Source organism: Mercenaria mercenaria, chromosome 8 (assembly GCF_021730395.1).
Source record: "Mercenaria mercenaria strain notata chromosome 8, MADL_Memer_1, whole genome shotgun sequence".
Classification (NCBI taxonomy): domain Eukaryota; kingdom Metazoa; phylum Mollusca; class Bivalvia; order Venerida; family Veneridae; genus Mercenaria; species Mercenaria mercenaria.
In genome coordinates, this window is record NC_069368.1 from 54,106,646 (window position 1) to 54,128,838 (window position 22,193).

Consider the following 22,193-nt stretch of genomic DNA (forward strand, 5'->3'; position numbering starts at 1 on the left):
TCTTTACTTATATTTGAAAGTGGGCGAGTGTTTGGTCTTCTAGGACCATCCTAGCATGAAATGCAAGGCAAAAATCCGGGTGGCCAAAATCGACCCAAAACTGGAATTTTCTGCAGGTCCCGACCTGGAGAGAAATGACGATTTTTAAGGGTAGCGTTTCTGGCCGTTTCTGTACTTATATTTGAAAGTGGGCGGGTGCTTGGTCTTCTAGGACCATCCTAGCATGAAGTGCAAGGCAAAAATCCGGGTGGCTAAAATCGACCCAAAACTGGAAATTTCTGCAGGTCACGACCTGGAGAGAAATGACGATTTTTAAGGGTAGGTTTCTGGCCGTTTCTGTACTTATATTTGAAAGTGGGCGAGTTCTTGGTCTTCTAGGACCATCCTAGCATAAAATGCAAGGCAAAAATCCGGGTGGCCAAAATCGACCCAAAACTGGAATTTTCTGCAGGTCACGACCTGGAGAGAAATGACGATATTTAAGGATAGCGTTTCTGGCCGTTTCTGTACTTATATTTGAAAGTGGGCGGGTGCTTTGTCTTCTAGGACCATCCTAGAATGAAATGCAAGGCAAAAAGCCGGGTGGCCAAAATCGACCCAACACTGGAATTTTCTGCAATTCCCGACCTGAAGAGAAATGACGATTTTTGAGGGTAGCGTTTCTGGCCGTTTCTGTACTTATATTTGAAAGTGGGCGAGTGCTTGGTCTTCTAGGACCATCCTAGCATGAAATGCAAGGCAAAAATCCGGGTGGCCAAATTCGACCCAAAACTGGAATTTTCTGCATGTCCCGACCTGGAGAGAAATGACGATTTTTAAGGATGGCGTTTCTGGCCGTTTCTGTACTTATATTTGAAAGTGAGCGAGTGCTTGGTCTTCTAGGACCATCCAAGCATGAAATGCAAGGCAAAAATCCTGGTGGCCAAAATCGACCCAAACTGGAATTTTCTGCATGTCCGCCTGGAGAGAATGACGATCTTAGGACGTTTCTCCGTTCGTAATATGAAAGTGAAGCAGTCTTGGTCTTCAGACCTCAAGCATGAAATGCAGGCAAAAACCTGGGCCAAATCGACCCAAACGGAATTTTCTCATGTCCGACTGGAGAGAAATGCGATTAACGGGTACGTTTTGGCGTTTCTGTACTTATATTTGAAAGTGGGCGAGTGCTTGGTCTTCTAGGACCATCCAAGCATGAAATGCAAGGCAAAAATCCTGGTGGCCAAAATCGACCCAAACTGGAATTTTCTGCATGTCCCGACCTGGAGAGAAATGACGATTTTTAAGGGTAACGTTTCTGGCCGTTTCTGTACTTATATTTGAATGTGGGCGAGTGCTTGTTCTTCTAGGACCATCCTAGCATGAAATGCAAGGAAATAATCCGGGTGGCCAAAATCGACCAAAAACTGGAATTTTCTTCAGGGTCCGACCTGGAGAGAAATGCCGAATTTTAAGGGTAGCGTTTCTGGCCGTTTCTGTACTTATATTTGAAAGTGGGCGGGTTCTTGGTCTTCTAGGACCATCCTAGCATGAAATGCACTCCAAAAATCCGCACAAACATTTGACAGAAAGCAATTGCATTTCCTTATAGACACTTATTTACAGTCTTTTTCGCAAACCTAGTGTCATCACATTGAGCAGAACATCACCATACAACAAGAAGAAAGAGATGTGTTTATTAATGAAAAATTGAATTGCAAAGATAACGTTTTTATTACATTGCTAAAGACATCTGGAAAATGACTTCATTAAAGCGTCACACTTCCAGATATTTCAATGTGTTTAAATCGATACTATAATTCTAAAAGTGTATAACATGTACACGTACATGTATGTATTTGCAATCATTTCCAAGCCTAAATTAAGAAAAATCAAGTTTTTTTTGCATGTAATCATCTTTTCTTTAAGTCCTTCATAAGCAATATTGACAGACTGCCATTTGCAATAGAAATGCAAGGATAATAACTTCCATGTGCAATAAAAGTACAAAGAAAAATGAAATTAATTAAATAAACGAACATAAATATATATAAAAATGCAAAAGTCTGTACCGGATCAAGTATATTATTAAGAAAAAATAAACAACATTACATGAGTAACTATATATATAAATGCAAAAGTCTGTACCGGATCAAGTACTAATAAGCTTTGATAATGTGGCAGTTGAGTCCAATAAGTCCAGGGGTGTTCAAAGATAATCCGTCACAGATCTATTGTAAAGCAATTAGTAATAGTTAAAGTATGTGTGAGAGTGTGTTACCAGGATATATCAGAGCTAGGGGTACATCGAGGGTATTTTTCTCTGCACATATCGTCGAGGCCGGTAGGCCGAGACAGATATGTGAAGAGAAAAATAACGAGATGTACCCCTAGCTCTGATATATCCTGGTAACACACGAGCATTACATATTATAACTGTTTTATCGCATAGTTTATCATTAAAATTTATATATTGTTTTCATTTAAATTTGTTTATTATTATTTTTACTATTTTGATTCCCTTTCTGCGCCTCGCTGACTGAAACACTAAAACTTCTGTTTTAGAAAATGTGTTCCCCAGATAAAAGTACCCAACAAATTTCTGCACTGGTTTTAAAGCTTTGCATTTCATTGGCCAGACATATTGTAAAACTTGTTGTTTTGTTTGTAAAAAAAAATCAAAGAAAAAGAAACATTTGAGAAATCTCAGAATTTCATATATTTCATGTATTTCTGAATTTGGCAATAACTATCAAGTTTTTGAAATATTCTAGTTTATTTATTCTTTTACTTTATAAATGTAGGTGTTTGTGACAATTCTTTCTCTGTGAACTGTAAATTGGAGCTAAAATCATCTTTTCTTTGAAAGGAAAAAATTATACTGCCTTGATAAGACCTCAATAGAGAAAAAGTGTTCCGATATATATCGGAACAGTTTTACTGTGCTGATATATATCGGAACACTTTTTTTCTTATGAAACTCCGTAGAGATTTCCGTGTTGATATATATCGCAACAGTTTTGTAAGATATCAGCACAATTTTGTAGTAATAATGTGTGTTACTATGTATAACATGCTGCAAAAATCAAAGGAAAATTGCCTCACTATGCGATAATTGGATTTACCTGTATTGGAAAATAAACAGTGTCGATTGTATTGAGGTCAACTGCCACATTATCAAAGTTTATTAGTATATTGCACAGGTGCTAGACACATAATCTAATACTTTACTTAATAGGCCTATATATGTATATAGAGACTTATATAATATATATACATATATAGGCCTATCAGTAAAATATTTGATTATGTGTCTAGCACCTGTGGTATATTGTATATGTTGTGTATCGCGACATATCAATAAATCAAGTTTTTATTTGGTGTTTCTACAATATTATACAACAGTGTTTCTTTAAGTGTCCCAGTTACCCCATTTTACCCTAAATTATTAAGAAAAAAATAAACAACATTACATGAGTAACTTTATATATGCCTACCGGTTTCGTTTATACTCGTCAGGGCAAATAATACAATATGGCGTCAATAAATGTCTTCATTGTCTATTGAAAATATTCAAGATCAAAACAGCCTAATCGTGCTTATTCACATTGAATTTTAAATGGAAACCAAAGAGCTCTCCTTTAATCTGTTTTGTATAAGTTTTGAAAATGAGTCTACGTGTTGAATTCTTTGAAATATTTTACCAAAAGAGCATGCTGTTTTGACTTACACTGTAGAAGATGTACTCGAATCGACCCCTTAGAACATGGTACTTCGAAATTTCTAATGAATAGATTTCAGACATATTTGTCTAAAATTGATGTCTGTTTTTCAATTGAGAAACATTCCTATAAACATATATAAACATTCCTATTTTACGCACATAACACATGGATTTCGAAAAAAAATCATTTCTTGCCCCTTTCAGCCATACAGAGTTTCATTTATGCTTTGATTTGATACAAACTTGCACCGAATATTGCAATGAATGGAATCGAACCCGGACCGCTGGGGTTGTAGTCCAACCTGCTAACCACTGCGCCACTGACTCCCTAATATCTGTGGAAGGTATTGAAAAATCATTACTAGGGCTATCACTTAACAAAACTGTACTTCTGATGAAATGTCACCAAAAGTTCTTACAGAGCTACTCCACGAGATACACCAGTCCTCACTAAAAGCTTTAACATATTAGTAGAAAAAAGGTATTTTCACCTCAGACTGGAAAAGTTCAGTCGTCGCTCCCATATTTAAGAAAAATCCAAAGTCCAAGGCCGGTAAATACAGGCTGCATTGCTTTTAAACTCATAGAGCACAACTTGGTTTAAAATAATATGACACATTACAACAATAACGACCTGCTTTGCCAGTATAAACACAGCTTTCGGTCTAAATATAACTGCGAAACTCATTTGATCAGCTGCATTTGACAACCTTGAAAATGTTAAGCAACCAGATATTATTATTTTGGATATTAGCAAAGCAGATCACAAAAATATAATACACAAACTTGGGCAGTTTGGAGTCCACCCTCTGGCGACATGGTAGATTAAATCATCCTTAAAGGATCGCATTCAGAGAGTTGTAATAAAAGGCTGCCCTTCATAAAACTTACTTGTCTTATCTGGGATTCTCTGAGGTTCTGTCTCTTTTTTTCTCCCACATAAATGATTTTCCTCTCTCCATAAAAAGCAAAGCCTGACTATTTATAGATGTTACAATTCTATATCTGACAGTCGACTCTTCGTCGGACTCCCAAACCATAAACATGATCTTTGAACAGAGGGAACAGGACTGGTCAATAGAATGTAACCCTGATTAGTTTGAAGTGGTGCGAATAAATGAGCCACGCCATGAGAAAACCAACATAGTGGCTTTGCGACAAGCATGGATCCAGACCAGCCTGTGCATCCGCGCAGTCTGGTCAGGATCCATGCTGTTCGCTAACGGTTTCTCTAATTGCAATAGGCTTTAAAAGCGAACAGCATGGATCCTAACCAGACTGTGCGGATGCGCAGGCTGGTCTGGATCCATGCTGGTCGCAAAGCCACTGTGTTGGTTTTCCCATGGCACGGCTCAAATAGCAAAAAATCGCAATTATATATATATTGTCTCATATATTTTAAGTGGGACTTTACTGAAAAGCACCGTTGACGCTAAATACATTGGGGTGACAATATTGGTTATAGCCCAAATCAACAATATTACTTCTAAAGCAAAAGACTCTCGCCGCTTCATCAGCAGTAATGTCAAGATAAACAATACGGAAATTAAGATAGAGGCTTATGACACCAATGTTTGGCAAAAGAATATTGTTCAACTGTTTGGCAAACTCCAACTAGCAAACTTGAAACGATCGGTAGCATGTCTATAACATCAATCAATCTATCGATGTGAGTGAATAGACATGTGGTTCACGTCGACTAGTTAAAATGAATACACAAGCAGTGTTTTCAACAAGGCACTCTCTCTTTATGCATACATCTATTTACTCGTATACGTAATACTGTCAACTTTGACATTACTACAGCGGTTCGCAAAATAAAGAAATGATAAAAAAATAATTGTTGAAAATAGAAGTCACAGTCAAGGTGGACGTTGCAAAAAAAAAAAAAAGACAGAAATAGGATGAAGTTCTAGTCATCAGTGTAAATTCAATTCAGGTACCGGAGCGGAGTCAGAGAGCTAGACCCCACTGAAAGAGCTCAGACACTTCATCTGGCTGTTCTCGTAACTGAGATACAGGGTCCCGATTAGAAGGTCATGTTGGATAGCCCATACACTCTTAAAGGAAGCCAACGAGCTGATGCCCTAGGCTGTTCCACAGCGGAATGCTTCTCTTGAAAAAAAAACTTTACTTGTAGATCTTCTTCTTCTTCTTGGCGTTCACCGACTACACTGTCACCCCTGATCCAGCAATGAAGGATGCTGTCTTCTTTAGGTCCTCCTTCTTGCCGTGCACTTTGGTATTCATTGGGGTGCTGTTTGGCCACACACTTTTTCTTTGGTTTTCTAGACGTGGGCATCTCTGCAGAATGTGCTCAGCAGTTTGCTGTTCCAGACCACAGGGGCACATCGGAGAGGGAGACAATTTAAGCTTTGTGCACATGTGGGCATTTAACCTGTTATGTCCTGTGCGGAGCCTAAAGACTTTTACTGATCTGAGGCACGGCGATAAGTCAATGTCTACTAGACAATGTATACTTTAAAAAAATCGTGATTTGAAGTTTTGATGGCAGTCTTCGAGAGATTCCCAGTTCTCCCAGAATCCACGAAATGCGCCACCCCCACCCCCCACCCGGATGCATTCAATAACAGAGGAACAGAAATTATTTGGTCACTGTGCACAAAAGTTCTACTGTTCTTGGTCAAAATGTGACCTTGACCTTTGACCTAAAAATCAATAGGGGTTATCTGCTGGTCATGATCAACCTCCCTATTAAATTTTGTGATCATAGGCCCAAGCGTTTTCAAGTTATCGTCTGGAAACCGTTTTACTGTTCTGGATCACTGTGTCCTTGACCTTTAGCCTACTGACCTCAAAATCAATAGGGGTAATCTGCTGGTCATGACCAACCTCCCTATGAACTTCCGTGATCCTAGTCCCAAGCGTTCTTCAGTTATTATCCAGAAACCGTTGAACTGTTCCTGGTCACTGTGACCTTGACCTTTGACCTACTGACCTCGAAATCAATAGGGGTTATCTGCTTGTCATGACAACCTCCCTATCAACTTTCATGATCCTAGGCCCAAGCGTTCTTGAGTTATCATCCGGAAACCGTTTAACTGTTCTGGGACACTGTGACCTTGACCTTTGACCTACTGATCTCAAAATCAATAGGGGTCATCTGCTGGTTATGATCAACCACCCTATCAACTTTCATGATCCTAGGCCCAAGCGTTCTTGAGTTATCATCCGGAAACGGATTGGTCTACAGACCGACCGACCAACAGACATCTGCAAAACAATATATCCCTCCTTCTTTGAAGGGGCGGGGGAGGGGGCATAAAAATCATCCGACCAAGGTAGCACTGAAGTTTCTCTGAATTCCAGCCAGTGGTTGCCGAGAAAAATTTCAGACAAGAAATGGTGCTACAGTAATGTTGAATAATCAAAGGGCAATAACTCATTGAAAAATCATCTGACCAGAACAAAAAGATGATATATACATCTCCTCTTTAGTGAAGCTTCCTTTTAGGTTTTCCTCAATTCGAGTGAGTGGTTGCTGAGAAATACTCCTGACATAAATGCATGATGGAAGGACAAAGCGGTGATATGTATGCTTCACCTTTACACCAAGTCCAAGAACTGAGACTTTCATCACTTTTTGCAATGCTTGTCTCTTTATTCTTTAACTTTTTCTCAAACTGACCTGCAGCTGCTTAAGTGATACCGGAAAGGAGAACCGAGACAGACTTTGTTGATGTCCTTTGACGGTGATCCATTTATATATATACGAAGATCCAAGTACTCCAACATTTCCTACGATTTATTTATTTGGGTTTTACGGCGCACCAACACAGGATAGGTTATATGGAGCCGAACAGGAAGTTTAACGACTGGTAAAAAACTGTTGTCTTCAGTGAAATATATAAAAGTTGACTACCTCGTGGGTATTTACTCTCGCTTTGTAAAAGCCATTAATCAAATATGTCCTCAATTACAGGACAATACCTTCATTCTAAATTGAGTTTTTTTGTTCATGATGTATAGCAAACTTGAAATACAGCAAAATTACATGAATTCAAAGGCCATAACTCAAGTCTTATATAAGCTATCTTACCCATTATGGCTACTATACCAAAGGAACCAACACGAAGGCCATCTGGTCTTCTTGCATAATGGCGAACATGTTACAGAACACTATTTTTTCACTTGCAGGTCATAGCAGTGTGATTTTAATGTGATTTGAAGTGAGCGAATGTGAAAGAAAAAATCTCTCTAAGAAGATAAATGACCTAATTTTCTCTTCATTTTAGGTCAGTTTTAGAACATTTCTTCAAAATGAGGTCAAAGCTTTTACTCTCTAATAGGTCTAGCCATGTGTGACAGCTCTGTGAACACTGTCCATTTTATACAGAATATAAAGGGAGTAATATTCCTGTGTGTTGGACCTTATGAAAATTTGATTTTGTGTCAACATACTCTCTAAAAGAGATTCATTAAGATTATGGACTCTAATGTGCTTATCTCAAAAGAAACTGTAAATGAATGATACTACGGTGAGTCAGAAGTAATCGATAAGGACATCTTAGCCTCAGATTCAAATCCTTTGGATTCATAAAACTTTACATCACACCAAATATGTTAGTCTGGTTCCCATCGTACTATGTATTTTAGTGTCATAGGATGTGGGTGATAAGGTGGAACAACTATTTTAAGTTTGAATCAAATCCATTTAATTTGATTTAGTAATAACTGAGATAGAGTGAAAGTGTATCAAAACTTTAACCTGAAATTCTAAGTAAAAAGGAGGGATAATTCATGAAAAACTGGTGCCAGATTTATGGCCCTTGTGTCATATGATGTGAGAGATGATGTTGAACAACTATTTTAAGTTTGGATCACATCCATTTAGTAATAACTGAGATATAGTGAAAGTGCATCAAAACTTTAAGGGGGATAATTCATGTATTGGTATATGAGTTATGGGCCTTGTGTCATATGATATGGGAGATGATGTGGAACAACTATACTTTCAATTTGAATCAAATCCATTTAGGAATAACCGAGATCTAGAGAAAGTGCATCAAAACTTTAACCTTAAATTCTAAGTAAAAAGGGGGGATAAGACGCGGAAAGATGACGACGGCGGGGTGAGTAGGATAGCTCTCCATATACTTTGTAGTCGAGCTAATAATGTGACCTTAATTCAAACCGTTTTAAGTAACCAAGCAACCAAAGTATCAAAGAAAGTGGCCTTATAACAATAATTATTGCAGTCAACACAAAACTGTGGACCCCCAAGTACAAAGTCAAACCAAATGACACCCAAGTGACAAAATGTCCAAAAAACTGTCTCCGTGTACACGTGCATGTAACATTTTCTAGGAACTTTTCAATGTCAATTAAAACTGGGAAGAAATGCATAAAATTGATTTTAAACTCACAATGCTAAAAAAAATGATTAAAATGGTACTATACTGCATATTTGCTATCCAATGCATACTGGCTACAAATTTCTCAACTAACATGTTTGACAAGCCTTTTCTGTTTTTTATTGGTTTGTTTTGGTTTGATGCCTTTTTTCAACAGTATTTCAGTTATGTAACAGTGGGCAGTTAACCGAACCAGTGTTCCTGGATTCTGTAACGGTACAATCCTGTACTCCAAAAGTAGCCATGAATCACAGGCAGAGGACAAATGATTTCAGACACAATGTCTGCTATCATATTGTCACGGAGAACATATCCCTTGCCCGGGGATTGAACTACAGACCCCACGATCCATACATCTGTGCTCGCCCTATTGAGTTCTGTGGGCAGGTTAGCTTTTTCTGTACTTCCCAAGAAAGCCATATGTGTCTGACAATATTCAAGACTGAAGTTTGGTGACAAGAAAAAAGCTTCTAAACTTTATCATACTAAGGGACATGTATTAAAATGTCTACAAAAAAATCAACACATTATGAGTTTCTTGAATGATTTATACATATTGCTCAACAAAAACATAAAAAAGAGATAATTACAACATAATACAAGAGTGAATATTCGTATACATCTGGGATCAATTTCTTTTGTTTTAAAATACAACAGACACAGAAAAAAAGAGCATGAAGCTGCTTGTATAGAATATCAGTATGTACTTGGCAGTACCCTGTTACTGACATAACAGTATCAGATTTTCAAAGAGAAATGACTCCATGTATATCTAACACTTACAAGTAAAAATTAAAGTATTAATTAATAAGAGTTTCCTCCATATCCAGTGCTTACATTTCCACTGGCAAAGCTTAGATATGTTTTCAGAATTTCTGTAGAAGTGTGTGAACAAGAGTGCAAACAGTTTTGTTTTTCACAAGCACTTTTTGTCTTTCTATAATTACATCTCCAAAATCCGAATTAGTAAGTAAGACAGGCCTCAGAACAAAATAAGATGAAATGAAGCAAAGAAACGATTGTTAATTATGGTTCTGATGCACTCTATAACATTTGGCATACAAAATAGATCTACTGAAAACTCAACAACATACAAAATATAACAATGACTTCACCATCCTTACTGTTAAACTGTTTCCTTGACATGTGGAGAATTTGAAACACTTTATTTCAAAGTAATATCAAAGAATCATGCTAAGATGACACGCAGGTAACAACTAGCACGTTGATTTTGGGATAAAAACTTGTGATTTTGTTACGTCTACAAAATCGTGACTTACACAGTTCCAAGAAAAAACTTGTTACTTACTATCTTGAATCAATCTTACTATCTTGAATCAATACAAAAACACAGCTTTCTAGATTTAAAAGCTTTAGAAAATGTTTTGATAGTACATGTACCACATTTTAACTTAATAAGTACATTTTTACAGCAATACAAGTAAGCTTTTAACCTCTTATTTTTTCCTTTTTGTGGAGTGTTTTGCCATTTCATTTTTGAACAGTATTTCAATGACATGGCAAGTTTCAGTACATCTTTGGTCTAAAATTTCAAAACAAAAACAATAAGAAATACAATTAAAGGAAGCATGACAACAGATAGCTCTTTGTTCAAGTAGGAGATACATGCTCTACACTACAGACCAAACTCCTTAACCACTGATAAGCAGAAGTTTTCACATAAAATTTAGTCGCTGGATGGAACATTACGTTACACTACGTCACTACAGCTAAATAATGCAATCCAAACCATAAGTGTTTATCAAAGGTAACTTCATTTTCATTTGCTAAAATGTACAGTTGTAACATGTTTCTTAATGACAATCTACTTCACCTAAAATATTAGGGTAAATACAACAACTATGAAGTGGGTGGGTTTCAAATAATTTTGCAAAGCTATACATGTACAGGTTTTATATTCCCACAACTTATAATTATTAAATGACAGGAATTTGATACTTGTACCAAGTATAACATCTACATATCATAAATAACCTTCACTCACAAAATAAATAAAAATCCCAATTAACTTTCAAACACTTTGACAATTATACCTTCAGTTCCTCAATATCATTTTCATATGTATTATACAGTATATATATAAAAAAAATCATTCATGCATTTATTATCATTGGTCCCAAATATGCTGGTGTAACAAGTTAAACCATTTATTCTTGAGAATTAATGATTATACGAAATGAAAATTCTAATTACTGCTGATTGAGTTTTATTCGCTTCCTTGTTTTTATTTTTTGACAATTTCCGCGATCAGTGCAATATATGAATTCATAATCGGTGTGAATATTCAACAGTTTTATGTAAAAATTACAACCAGCTCGAGTCTTCATATGTATACATAAATGATGAACTATGCAATAGTTACAAGATAAAAGCACCCAAAAAGTCCAAATCTACACTGCCCAAATTATACCAGACATTATATATAATCTGTAAACTAAAATTAACATTACAATTTGTATATTTCAATTTATAAAGCTACAGTATATGAATGACTTTTGTTCAGTAATTTGTATGTTTTTGTTACAATGAAGTGGTTAAGTCGCAGTTTTAGATAAATAATATTACAAGAAATCAATAAATGGCCCTTTGGATAGAGAATTCATTCAGCAATGATAAAATATTGCATTGATTAAAGGACTGTTCCACCTGAAACAACAATCTTATTTCTATCAGCTGTCAACAATTTCTACATGTGCCAAAGTTGGTAGTAGCAAAGTTGGTAGTAGCATGAATAAATAATTAAAATTTATAAATGAATTATCATTTAGGATAAAAAAAAACTGGTGTGTGCTTCTCAGGTTTTAAGTTGTGTTACTGTAGCCAGAAAATTCAAATTATGCAAGAAATCGCTATAAAGTTACTTTCTGTTGAAATAAGGCATTTTCTAAATTTTTGGGGGAAAAATGTATTTGAAGACATGCAGCTTTGAGATGTTTGCATTTTGTAGCCTTTTGATTGTTTTTAGCTAGTTTTGTAAAGCACAAATTAGTTGTATTCATATTACTCTAACAAATCATTTTATATCCAGAACTTGCTACACACAAGTATTGCTCTCATGTGTTACCATTAACAAAGTGTAGAATATAAACAATACAGAAATTGCACATTATGACAATATAACATACACACATGTAACTTGTATAAAACTGATATAATTCATTGATCATAAAATACTTTTTTGTCCTTCACTTTTGTGTTTTAAATGGGACCAAGGCTCTGCATAAGACTTGTGTATTGAGAAATGCAGTTAGTGTTCATTCAGGCTTAAGAAATATTCTCTGAGCTGTCTTGCTCTATATTTTACCAATAATACTGCTTTATGGCAGTATGAACTTACTCAATGGCTATCCAGTCAATAGTCAAATTATTGCCCAAGGTCAAAAGGGTTAATCATTTTGACTACTGACTGGCACGCCATTCAATAGTTTTATCACAAAATGTTACCAATGGATTCCAAAATAGTCTTTTTTTCCCCTTCAATTTTTGCCTATAACGCAGTGAAATTTGTTGAAGTACAGACCGGTTAATTGCACAAACTCTTGACCAGCAATTTAACAAACGAGTCAAGTAATATTGCTGCCTATGATACAGCTGAGTAACTCTTCCTCTAATAAATTCTTTAAATGTGTATTATATCTGCAATAAAGTAATTGTGTTTGGGTTTAACGTCTTTTTGAACAATTTTTCAGTCATATAAAGACGGGCAATAAAGATTTTGTAAAATATTGCAATTAACTTAAACTGTAACACTGTACATTCAAACTAAATGCATTTGCCTGAACTGCTCATAATTTTTCACAAAGGAAGCATAGTTCTTCAATTACTCTAGCTGAAGTACAAAAAGTGACGAACATTAATAAGTGTATTTCCTATAATGTTATGGTTAGCAGTGGTCCACACCTTAGCTTCTAAAAAATATTGATTTCCAGTACACATTAATTCAAACATTCAGAATGTTTTATGAAAAGGTGCAAGAAGAACAGAGTTTCTGAAATGGTAACGATTAAATACATTAATGAAATACTATATCTAATAACATTCAATCTCAGAAAATTGTTTTACTAAGCAGTAGCAAGCCATCAACTACATCAATGTTGTTAAGAAATACACAAGCATGTGCAAATTAAAACAAATAACTACAAATTGATTTCTATGACAACATGATAAATGTGGAATGGTTTTTAACAAAGCACTGCTTCCTATTTCCATATAATCACTCGAGAATAGAGGTGTTAACAATAAAACTAATTGCAATGGACTGCAACATGTACTTCTCTGCAATTTCCTATCACTTATCATTTAAGTTCCTTCAAACTACAGGTCTAAAATGTAAGGTTTGTTTAGGTTTAGTGCCATTTTTCAACATTATTTCAGTTATGTAATGGTGGGCAGTTAACTTAACCAGTGTTGCTGGATTCTGTACCAGTACAAACCTGTTCTCCGCAAACAACTGCCGACTTCCAAACTTGAATCAGCGATGGAGAACAAATGATTTCATACACAATGTCTTATATCAAATCATCACAAAGAGCATATGCCTCGCCCGAGGATGGAATTTATGACCCCTTGATCTGTGCTCTCACTACTGAACTAAGCATGCAGGCTAAAATGTAAGGGAAGCATTCATCAGAATAAAATCTTCTATTAAGGTTTCTGATATTTTTGTCTCTAGTTTTAGGAGTTGCCATCAATTATTGCAGCTGCAGTAGTATCAACAACAGTTATGCTGCAATATCAAAAATACTGCAAGTCTTTTAGATAGTAATACTAATATTACAATAGGCAAAACAAGTCTCAACAGTCACCTCTACTCACGAGCACTGCTTAAGAAATATTAATACACAATGATGACAAAATCATCAGTACACAAAAAAAACATGTGTGAGTTTTCCACAGTATCATCTCACAGTCTTTACAGAATAAACACATTTTAACACAAAAATAAAACAATAAACTGGTATGGACTAATACCATTGTAACACTTAAAATTCTCCTGCTGCAAATTGGATGCAATAATAGTGCACTTTGCATTTTTTGCAGTAATTAATGGATTCACTCTTTGTTCTGTAACATCAATAAAATAGCCATCAATATGTGTCTATAATGAATAAAACTTTCATAAATAACAAACACTTCATACAAGTTTTACTAACAGTTGAATAAAACTGTTATCACAATAATTTCTATAAAGTAAGATTTTTTGTCTAAATTCTACACTTAACTTATACCAACTAGCAGATAAGCGCATGTGCTACCCTTTGCCTATTTACCAGCCTTATTTAAGTTTTCTTCATAAGCAGTGTCTTCCAATCGTAAAACTTCTACATGGCTTCTTCCCCTTTCCCTAATTGTTTTAAGTTTTAATCACTCACTTAAGTCACACTATGAATCACACTCGTAGGTTTAACAGTCTAATGACTTAGTATTTTCCGCCAGTGCCATACTGAGAGGCGGCACCTCTGACGGCTCCTTGGGCAGCTGACGAGGCTGCGTTTTGCACTCCACTCTGTACTGCCTCATTCTTCATCACTCCAGTGGCAAACTCTTGTTGTGCCTTAGCAAAACTGGCTCCAGTACTTCTGTAGATTCTATGCACCTTTACAATATAGAAAGATTACAATATGTCAAATTAATGGTAGGCATGAAACATATAATTGTATGCATGACACATCTGATTTTTGTTAGTAAATTTTGGATAGTATGCAGTCATTTAATTTCTTTGGCAAAAACTTTCATAGTTTTCGGTAAAAATGCCTATTTTCAGTGGTCATTAATTTTCTAAGACACAATTAATGTGAGTAAGATAAGACAAGACAAGGAAATATTCGCACACAATTATTGTAGAGTTAACGGTATTTCTATTTATTTTAACTAAATCTTAGGTAAAGAATGCATTTTCAATTACGGGTACATGAAATTACATGTTAATTATAAAACATGCTTTGTAAACTTAAATATACTGCTTCAGTTCACCATTATCCCTCTTAAAATTGTAAAAATTGAAGCTGTTCTTAAAGGTATTTGCTGCTTCTATCTACAAACATGAACTTCATATCTTATCCTCTATATATCACACATTACTTAGTAGAAGAAATGAAATGAGATTAAGCCCTAAATTGCCGACACCTAGTTCATCTGATTTCAGAAACTATTGTTTTAAGCATTTACATACAACCAGATTTGCAAACAATTTTCTGAAAATAGGAAAAAAATGTGCAACTTAACACCTGTATGGCTTTATCAGAAGGGGTGATAGGGCACAAGAAGCAGAAATGAAGCGTATCTTTTGACATGATTTTACTTGACCTATCGCTTGAAACACTTAACTCTTCTTACTTTGATATGGAACAGAAAATCAATTTGGTAGTTTAAAATTACTATCAAAGTGTTTCATTTTAGTTTCAATTTGTTCTTTAAACCTTAATGTATTATGAAAGGTTTTGAAAATTATATGCAGCAAACTATCATTAGCACTAAAAGCATAAAAATACAGAACGAGAAATATATGTTATTACTATGTAAATGAACAATGTACATGAAGAAATGCCAGACAATGTATCATTTCCAGATTTTTTTCTCTCGAATAATGAAATGCAATGTTTGCAAGAAATCATCATGCAGTATTATTTGAAGTGACTGTAGGCCTACCTTCACTAGCATTATAATACTTGCTGCAGCACAAATGGAGAAAAACAGAGCCACAAACATCATGACCGCACCAGCTGCGGTATGTTTACCGATTATTGTTAAAGAATTTATCCAGCCTCTAAAAATACACAATACAATAAGGGGAATAATACAGGTGCATTACGAGTGAAGATTAGAAAATTACACAGTGTGTGTACAAGAACATAATTATGTCGTGGAATACATCATCTATAGGTAGGTTTTGAGGTAACGTGTGCAGAGACTGGTTCCCTGAGTACCCTGTAAATTACAGAAAAGTGACAGTAGAACATGCATTCATTAGTTACGTGGGAAACAATGAGGCTGTAATACTGTTGACTGCAATAAAAAGCACTGATGCTACACAATTTACAATCAGTCATAAAGCAGCTAGCCTATCAGTAATAACTTATAAACCATCAGCATGCATTTCTCTTTCCCACCCCTATACATATATAATTTAATGCTGTGTAATACAAGAACATTATCTTATCCCTTTGAAATATTCTACGCTTTCTTCGACTCTCATAACTAGCAGCAGACTTGATGAAAAAACTGCAATCTCAATTCTAAAGAACTGCCAATGGAAATTTAGATATAATAATTATGATTTGCTGCATTAACATTACCAGTAACAAAGGTCAAGTAACTTCTGTCTATTGTTCCTTGGGGTAAGATGCACAGTGAAATATTTATAGTAACCACCTTCAAAATGATGCCAGTCTGCCACAACAATATCAGTTAAAACAATAGTAGGTGTATAAACAAATGGTTTTGTTTAAAACAAACTGGATTACCTGAACACACACACACACACACACACAAAACAAACTGGAATAAACTTAAGAGTAACAAGATCATGAAATACTTTACTACTCTGCTACAGAGACTTACTGCCCTTTGCATAACTTCACACCTGCAGTTTGTTTTAATAAGTGTTCAAACACTATCAGGGCAGGAACTATGTGAAAGATTTCTAAATGTGATAGAATTCAATTTGATTCTTGTATATAACGATGTTACTGGAAATAAGTAAAACATATACCCCATGAACCTACAATAAACATAATCAGAAAGGTTTATACAGGCAAAAAACTTCCATTAAAGCAATCAAAGGAGAAATGAGATAGTTGAAGATTCATAATATGTGAGTTCAATGCAATTTAACAGTTCTTCAGTTATGTACCATGGTCGATTAACCGTACACTGTCAGTCAGTAAACTGTTGGCCAGCTAACCTAACAGTCAAACAGTGTCTATCAGTTAAGGTGGTTCTGCACATTATGATCAAATTTTTACAAAATGCAGAATTTGATTAAACCCTGATTTTTGAAACTTCAGAATATATTTCAACAAGAGCTGTCAGAGGACAGCAACGCTCGACTATTTAACAGCCTTGTCAATTAAATGAATATAAAAGTTGAAAAAGGGGCATAATTTTGTTAAAATGCTAAATAGAGTTATGGTACCTTTATACTGCATGTCATCGCATCACAGTGAATAAGTGTGTGAAGTTTCAATCCATTTCCACAAGTGGTTACTGAGATACCAGCTTACATACAAAAAAATCAGGATGCCGACGCACGGGTGAGTCCAATAGCTCGTAACTATTCTTCAAATAGTCAAGCTAAAAATTCAACAAATAAAAAAGACTGGGTCGGTTACGTAATTTTTGTTAGACTGACTTGAATAATTTGGATCAAGTTTTCGTAACGTAAGTCTATAGGGAAATCACAATTTTAAAAGTGTACTAGCAAACGTAAGTTTTTCTACAATGTTGATTTTAATGACACTTCTCACAGTCATAAATAAACATATGATCTACAATATGGTGAAATAAAATGTATAGGTCCACCTGAAGAGGAGGACAAATAAGTTCAGAGAATCTCAACAAGCAACTGCAATAGAACAACTTCAGAGGACATCAGCAAGTAGCTGATTGCTTCCAGAAGTGGAGGACAAAATGACTTAAGAGAATCTCAACAAGTAACTGCAATAGAACAACTTCAGAGGATATCAGCAAGTAGCTGATTGCTTTCAGAAGTGGAGGACAAAATGACTTAAGAGAATCTCAACAAGCAACTGCAATAGAACAACTTCAGAGGATATCAGCAAGTAGCTGATTGCTTTCAGAAGTGGAGGACAAAATGACTTAAGAGAATCTCAACAAGTAACTGCAATAGAACAACTTCAGAGGATATCAGCAAGTAGCTGATTGCTTTCAGAAGTGGAGGACAAAATGACTTAAGAGAATCTCAACAAGCAACTGCAATAGAACAACTTCAGAGGATATCAGCAAGTAGCTGATTGCTTTCAGAAGTGGAGGACAAAATGACTCCAGAGAATCTCAACAAGTAACTGCAACAGAACAACTTCAGAGGATATCAGCAAGTAGCTGATTGCTTTCAGAAGTGGAGGACAAAATGACTTCAGAGAATCTCAACAAGCAACTGCAATAGAACAACTTCAGAGGATATCAGCAAGTAGCTGATTGCTTTCAGAAGTGGAGGACAAAATGACTTCAGAGAATCTCAACAAGTAACTGCAATAGAACAACTTCAGAGGATATCAGCAAGTAGCTGATTGCTTTCAGAAGTGGAGGACAAAATGACTTAAGAGAATCTCAACAAGTAACTGCAATAGAACAACTTCAGAGGACATCAGCAAGTAGCTGATTGCTTTCAGAAGTGGAGGACAAAATGACTTAAGAGAATCTCAACAAGTAACTGCAATAGAACAACTTCAGAGGACATCAGCAAGTAGCTGATTGCTTCCAGAAGTGGAGGACAAAATGACTTAAGAGAATCTCAACAAGCAACTGCAATAGAACAACTTCAGAGGACATCAGCAAGTAGCTGATTGCTTTCAGAAGTGGAGGACAAAATGACTTAAGAGAATTCCAGCAAGTAACAGACAACAGCCACTCCAGAAGTGGATGATGAACATTGTAAGAGAATAGCATCATGTGATTGACAACTTCCCCACCTGAAGTGGAGGACAAATGACTTAGGTGAATATCTGCAAGTAACTGGAAACTTTCCAACCTGTTGCGGAGAACAAATGATTCCAGAGAATCTTAGGAAGTAAATGACAACTTCCGAAGTAATTGAATTTCCGCATTTGAACCAGTGAAGAATGACTACAGACATATTCTCAAAAGATCACAAAGAACATTCTCCTCACCCAGGGAATGGAGCCTGTAACCATCATACACTTCTGTTGACCTAAGCATGCAGAAAGAAACTAAAGTATGTGCTTTGTCAACCCAAAATACCTCAATTTTCTTTCAAAGTCATAGAGTGTGACAATTTAATTAAATTTGTTGTTGATAGGCAAAATAAAAATGGTTATATATTTATAATCAATATAACACTATGATTTTGATTCAGTACTCAATGTTAGTTTTTACCGAACACAAAAATTTAACCTATACCTTAGTGAAAGGAGTCTTAATCCTGTATGACACGTATGATAATGTGCTATATCACTCTTAAGACCTTTCATACATATCAGGGTTAACAGACTGACTGACAATAAACTATTAGTCTTAGAACTTTTCAACAACAGACTTGCATGTTTTAAGAATAAAACAAGTAGCTGCGTTCAATAAAATGCCCCCGGTGGCATCCTTGTCGATACAAAGCAACCTAAGTCCAAAACGAGGTCAAGTTCAAGGTCAAGGTCAAACTGAGGTCAGGTGATGTCTGAAGATGAGGAATAGTCACAGGTTACATCTGCATTAGTATCAAGTCATTCTAGTTAGTGGTATTGATGCTAGACGAAAAGGTCCCATTTGGTTAACCAAGAGATGGCCCATATAAAGCAACCTAAGTCCAAAAAGAGGTCAAGGTCAAACTGAGGTCAGGTGATGTCTGAAGATGAGGAATGGTCACAGGTTACATCTGCATTAGTATCAAGTCATTCTAGTAAGGGGTATTGATGCTAGACGAAACGGTCCAGTTTGGTTAACCTCGTATGGATGGACGAACGGACAAACGAACGAACAGACGGACGGAGGGACAGGACAATCACTGTATGCCTCCCGCATCAGTAGATGCGGGAGGCATAAAAAACTCATAATCTGAAAGAAAGTTTTATTGTCATGAGAATGAAGTCTACCATTCTACAATGTTGATTTTTACTAGAACTTACAAGCAAGTTTAAAGTGTTTATATACAATATATATCTAATTCGGTGACATACTATAGTTATTTATAGGCACCATTAGTTTGCTTGCATTTATTTATTAATTCCAAATTTTAACTAACTAATATTAGTTTAAAGAAAACTGGTAGAGATTAAAATATGAGTTTGAAGAAGTATTTTTAGTGTTTTCAGAAACATTTTAATGGAAATTATTCTATTTAAAAGTGATCTAATGCGTTAAAATACTCTACAATATTATTTTCCTTCAACAGATGTTAAAAACGAGGAAATAAAGACAGGTTTAATATAAGGGAAGGAAAGGGGAGGAGTCAAAATGCATCCTGGTGGGAAAGTTATTAAATAAACATTACAAATGCAAACAAAATCATAAACCTCCAAACATAATAAAAATACCTTAATTAACATGACCATTACTGCAACAGATGAGACGGTGAAAAATAAGGCAACAATCAGCATTAACACCCCTGCTCCTGCATTTTTACCAACCGTTTTAAATGCCACGATCCATCCTCTAAAAGTATAGATGAATGAATGTATATCTAAGTAAATTTAACAATTTTTTTTCACAATATTCGGCTATTTAGATTACTACACGTTTAACCTGTAACCTGAAATGGAAGCAAACCTTGATTAGATTATGAGGATTACATGTTTATCTACACATCCCATTCCAGCAGCTTTATACATTGCAGTTAGATTTTCCAATCAAGCAAGGTCCAGCGAAAAATTGAAACATAAAAGTTCCAAAAGTTGGCACTTTGACTGCCGGTCAATGTGGAAGTTAACTCCAAACCCAAATGATGCAAGAAAATACTGTAATGGGACAGTCTAAGTTTAAGTAGGGATAACCTATGACTGAAAATAAAAAAAATATCATGCCAGGAGAGTAAGGAAGAACAAGTGAACCACAGCCCTCAGTCTTTCAGTCAAACCAAAAAGACATGCAAAAGACTTAACATTCACACATTTACATGAAAGTACGTTCAGGATCATATTCCTAACCTCTGGTTTCCATGGCAATTACTGTAATGCTTGAACAAGCTAACCAGAAGCTATAAAGCCGGGTGACCATAAATATGTTCTTGAAAACAATAACTAAACTGCTTCAAATGCTTTTAGACGCCAACACACAAATAACCTAGTAAGTAAACAAAATGGATGAACCAAGCTGTTCCTTCCAACTTCCGAATAACTTTCACTAAGTTAACATTGTTGTGTCAGCAAAATAAAGCTTTTCTTTTATGTAAGAAATGGCACCGTCAGCCGTGCCCCTTTTAACCCCAAAATGCAGTTACAATTTGACCTTTTACAGTATCAGTTTGTTAGACAAATACTGATATAAACTGGCAAATGTGAAAAGTAACAGCGTACTTGAGGAAAATAAAATGAGGGAGGGTACACATAAATCAGGCTTTTACATGAATACAAAACATGTTCAAATGTTTCAAAAACTTCGTAAGCATGTACATTTGCACTGCCGGAGAGGAAATACATTGAAGCACAGAGGTATTATGTAAGACAGGTTGTTGTATACCTTAACCAACATGAAAATTACTCCGCCTGCACAAATTGACAAGAACAGGGCTGCTATAAGCATTAGCACCCCTACACCAGTACTATTTCCCACAGTTTTTAATCCGTTTATCCACCCTCTGGAAAACAAATTGTGAAAATCAGGCAATTTATTAAAACCAGGACATGCTCTACAGGGAGTTTGATTTACAATGTCATTCAATCATTTTTTTGCATCAGCATCAACAGGCTATTCTAGAAATAGAAATCAATTTCATCTGCCATACGAAAGAACCAGTAATGTCATAAAAATATGCCCCTAATATATCAGGATGAAGACTTTTCAAGCAAGCTCTGCAATTATTTCAAGCTAAAAACTTGACAACATGCATGCTTCCAATAAAAACAAAATTATTAACCCACACACCCTAACTTAACTGATGCAAATTAATGAGAGAATTCAAGTGTAATTACACCCTACAACCAGAGGAAAATCATGCAGTATCAGCAAATCTAAAAACCAAATAAAAACTGAAAAACAAAAATATACATAATTATATTGTCACCAATCATGCTACAAATAAACAACACAAAGGTAATAGGGGCCGCATTCTATACACCATTTAACTGTACCACCTCACTCTCTCTCATTAGTTACATGGGTGGAGGAATCAAGAACTCTTCAAAAATTCATTTCTTAACATCAACCTGAAATTACTGCTGAACATTTGTTAAAGCTTAAACTCTTCCCAC

General features: G+C 35.5%; 2 protein-coding genes across 2 annotated transcripts in view; both read right to left on the bottom strand.

Annotated features, from left to right (window-relative positions):
* Positions 1-4,259, bottom strand: part of LOC123566313 (aldehyde dehydrogenase 1A1-like) — a 40,746-nt gene extending 36,487 nt beyond the window's left edge. Inside the window, exon 1 of the mRNA XM_053550012.1 lies at positions 4,192-4,259. Within this exon, the coding sequence (XP_053405987.1) occupies positions 4,192-4,224 (33 nt within the window). The 5' untranslated portion in view covers positions 4,225-4,259. The remainder of the gene's footprint in view (positions 1-4,191) is intronic.
* Positions 4,260-9,602: 5,343 nt separating this feature from the next.
* Positions 9,603-22,193, bottom strand: part of LOC123566312 (secretory carrier-associated membrane protein 1-like) — a 30,758-nt gene continuing 18,167 nt past the window's right edge. Inside the window, exon 11 of the mRNA XM_053549154.1 lies at positions 9,603-14,692. Coding sequence (XP_053405129.1) covers positions 14,516-14,692 — 177 coding nt within the window. The 3' untranslated portion in view covers positions 9,603-14,515. The remainder of the gene's footprint in view (positions 14,693-22,193) is intronic.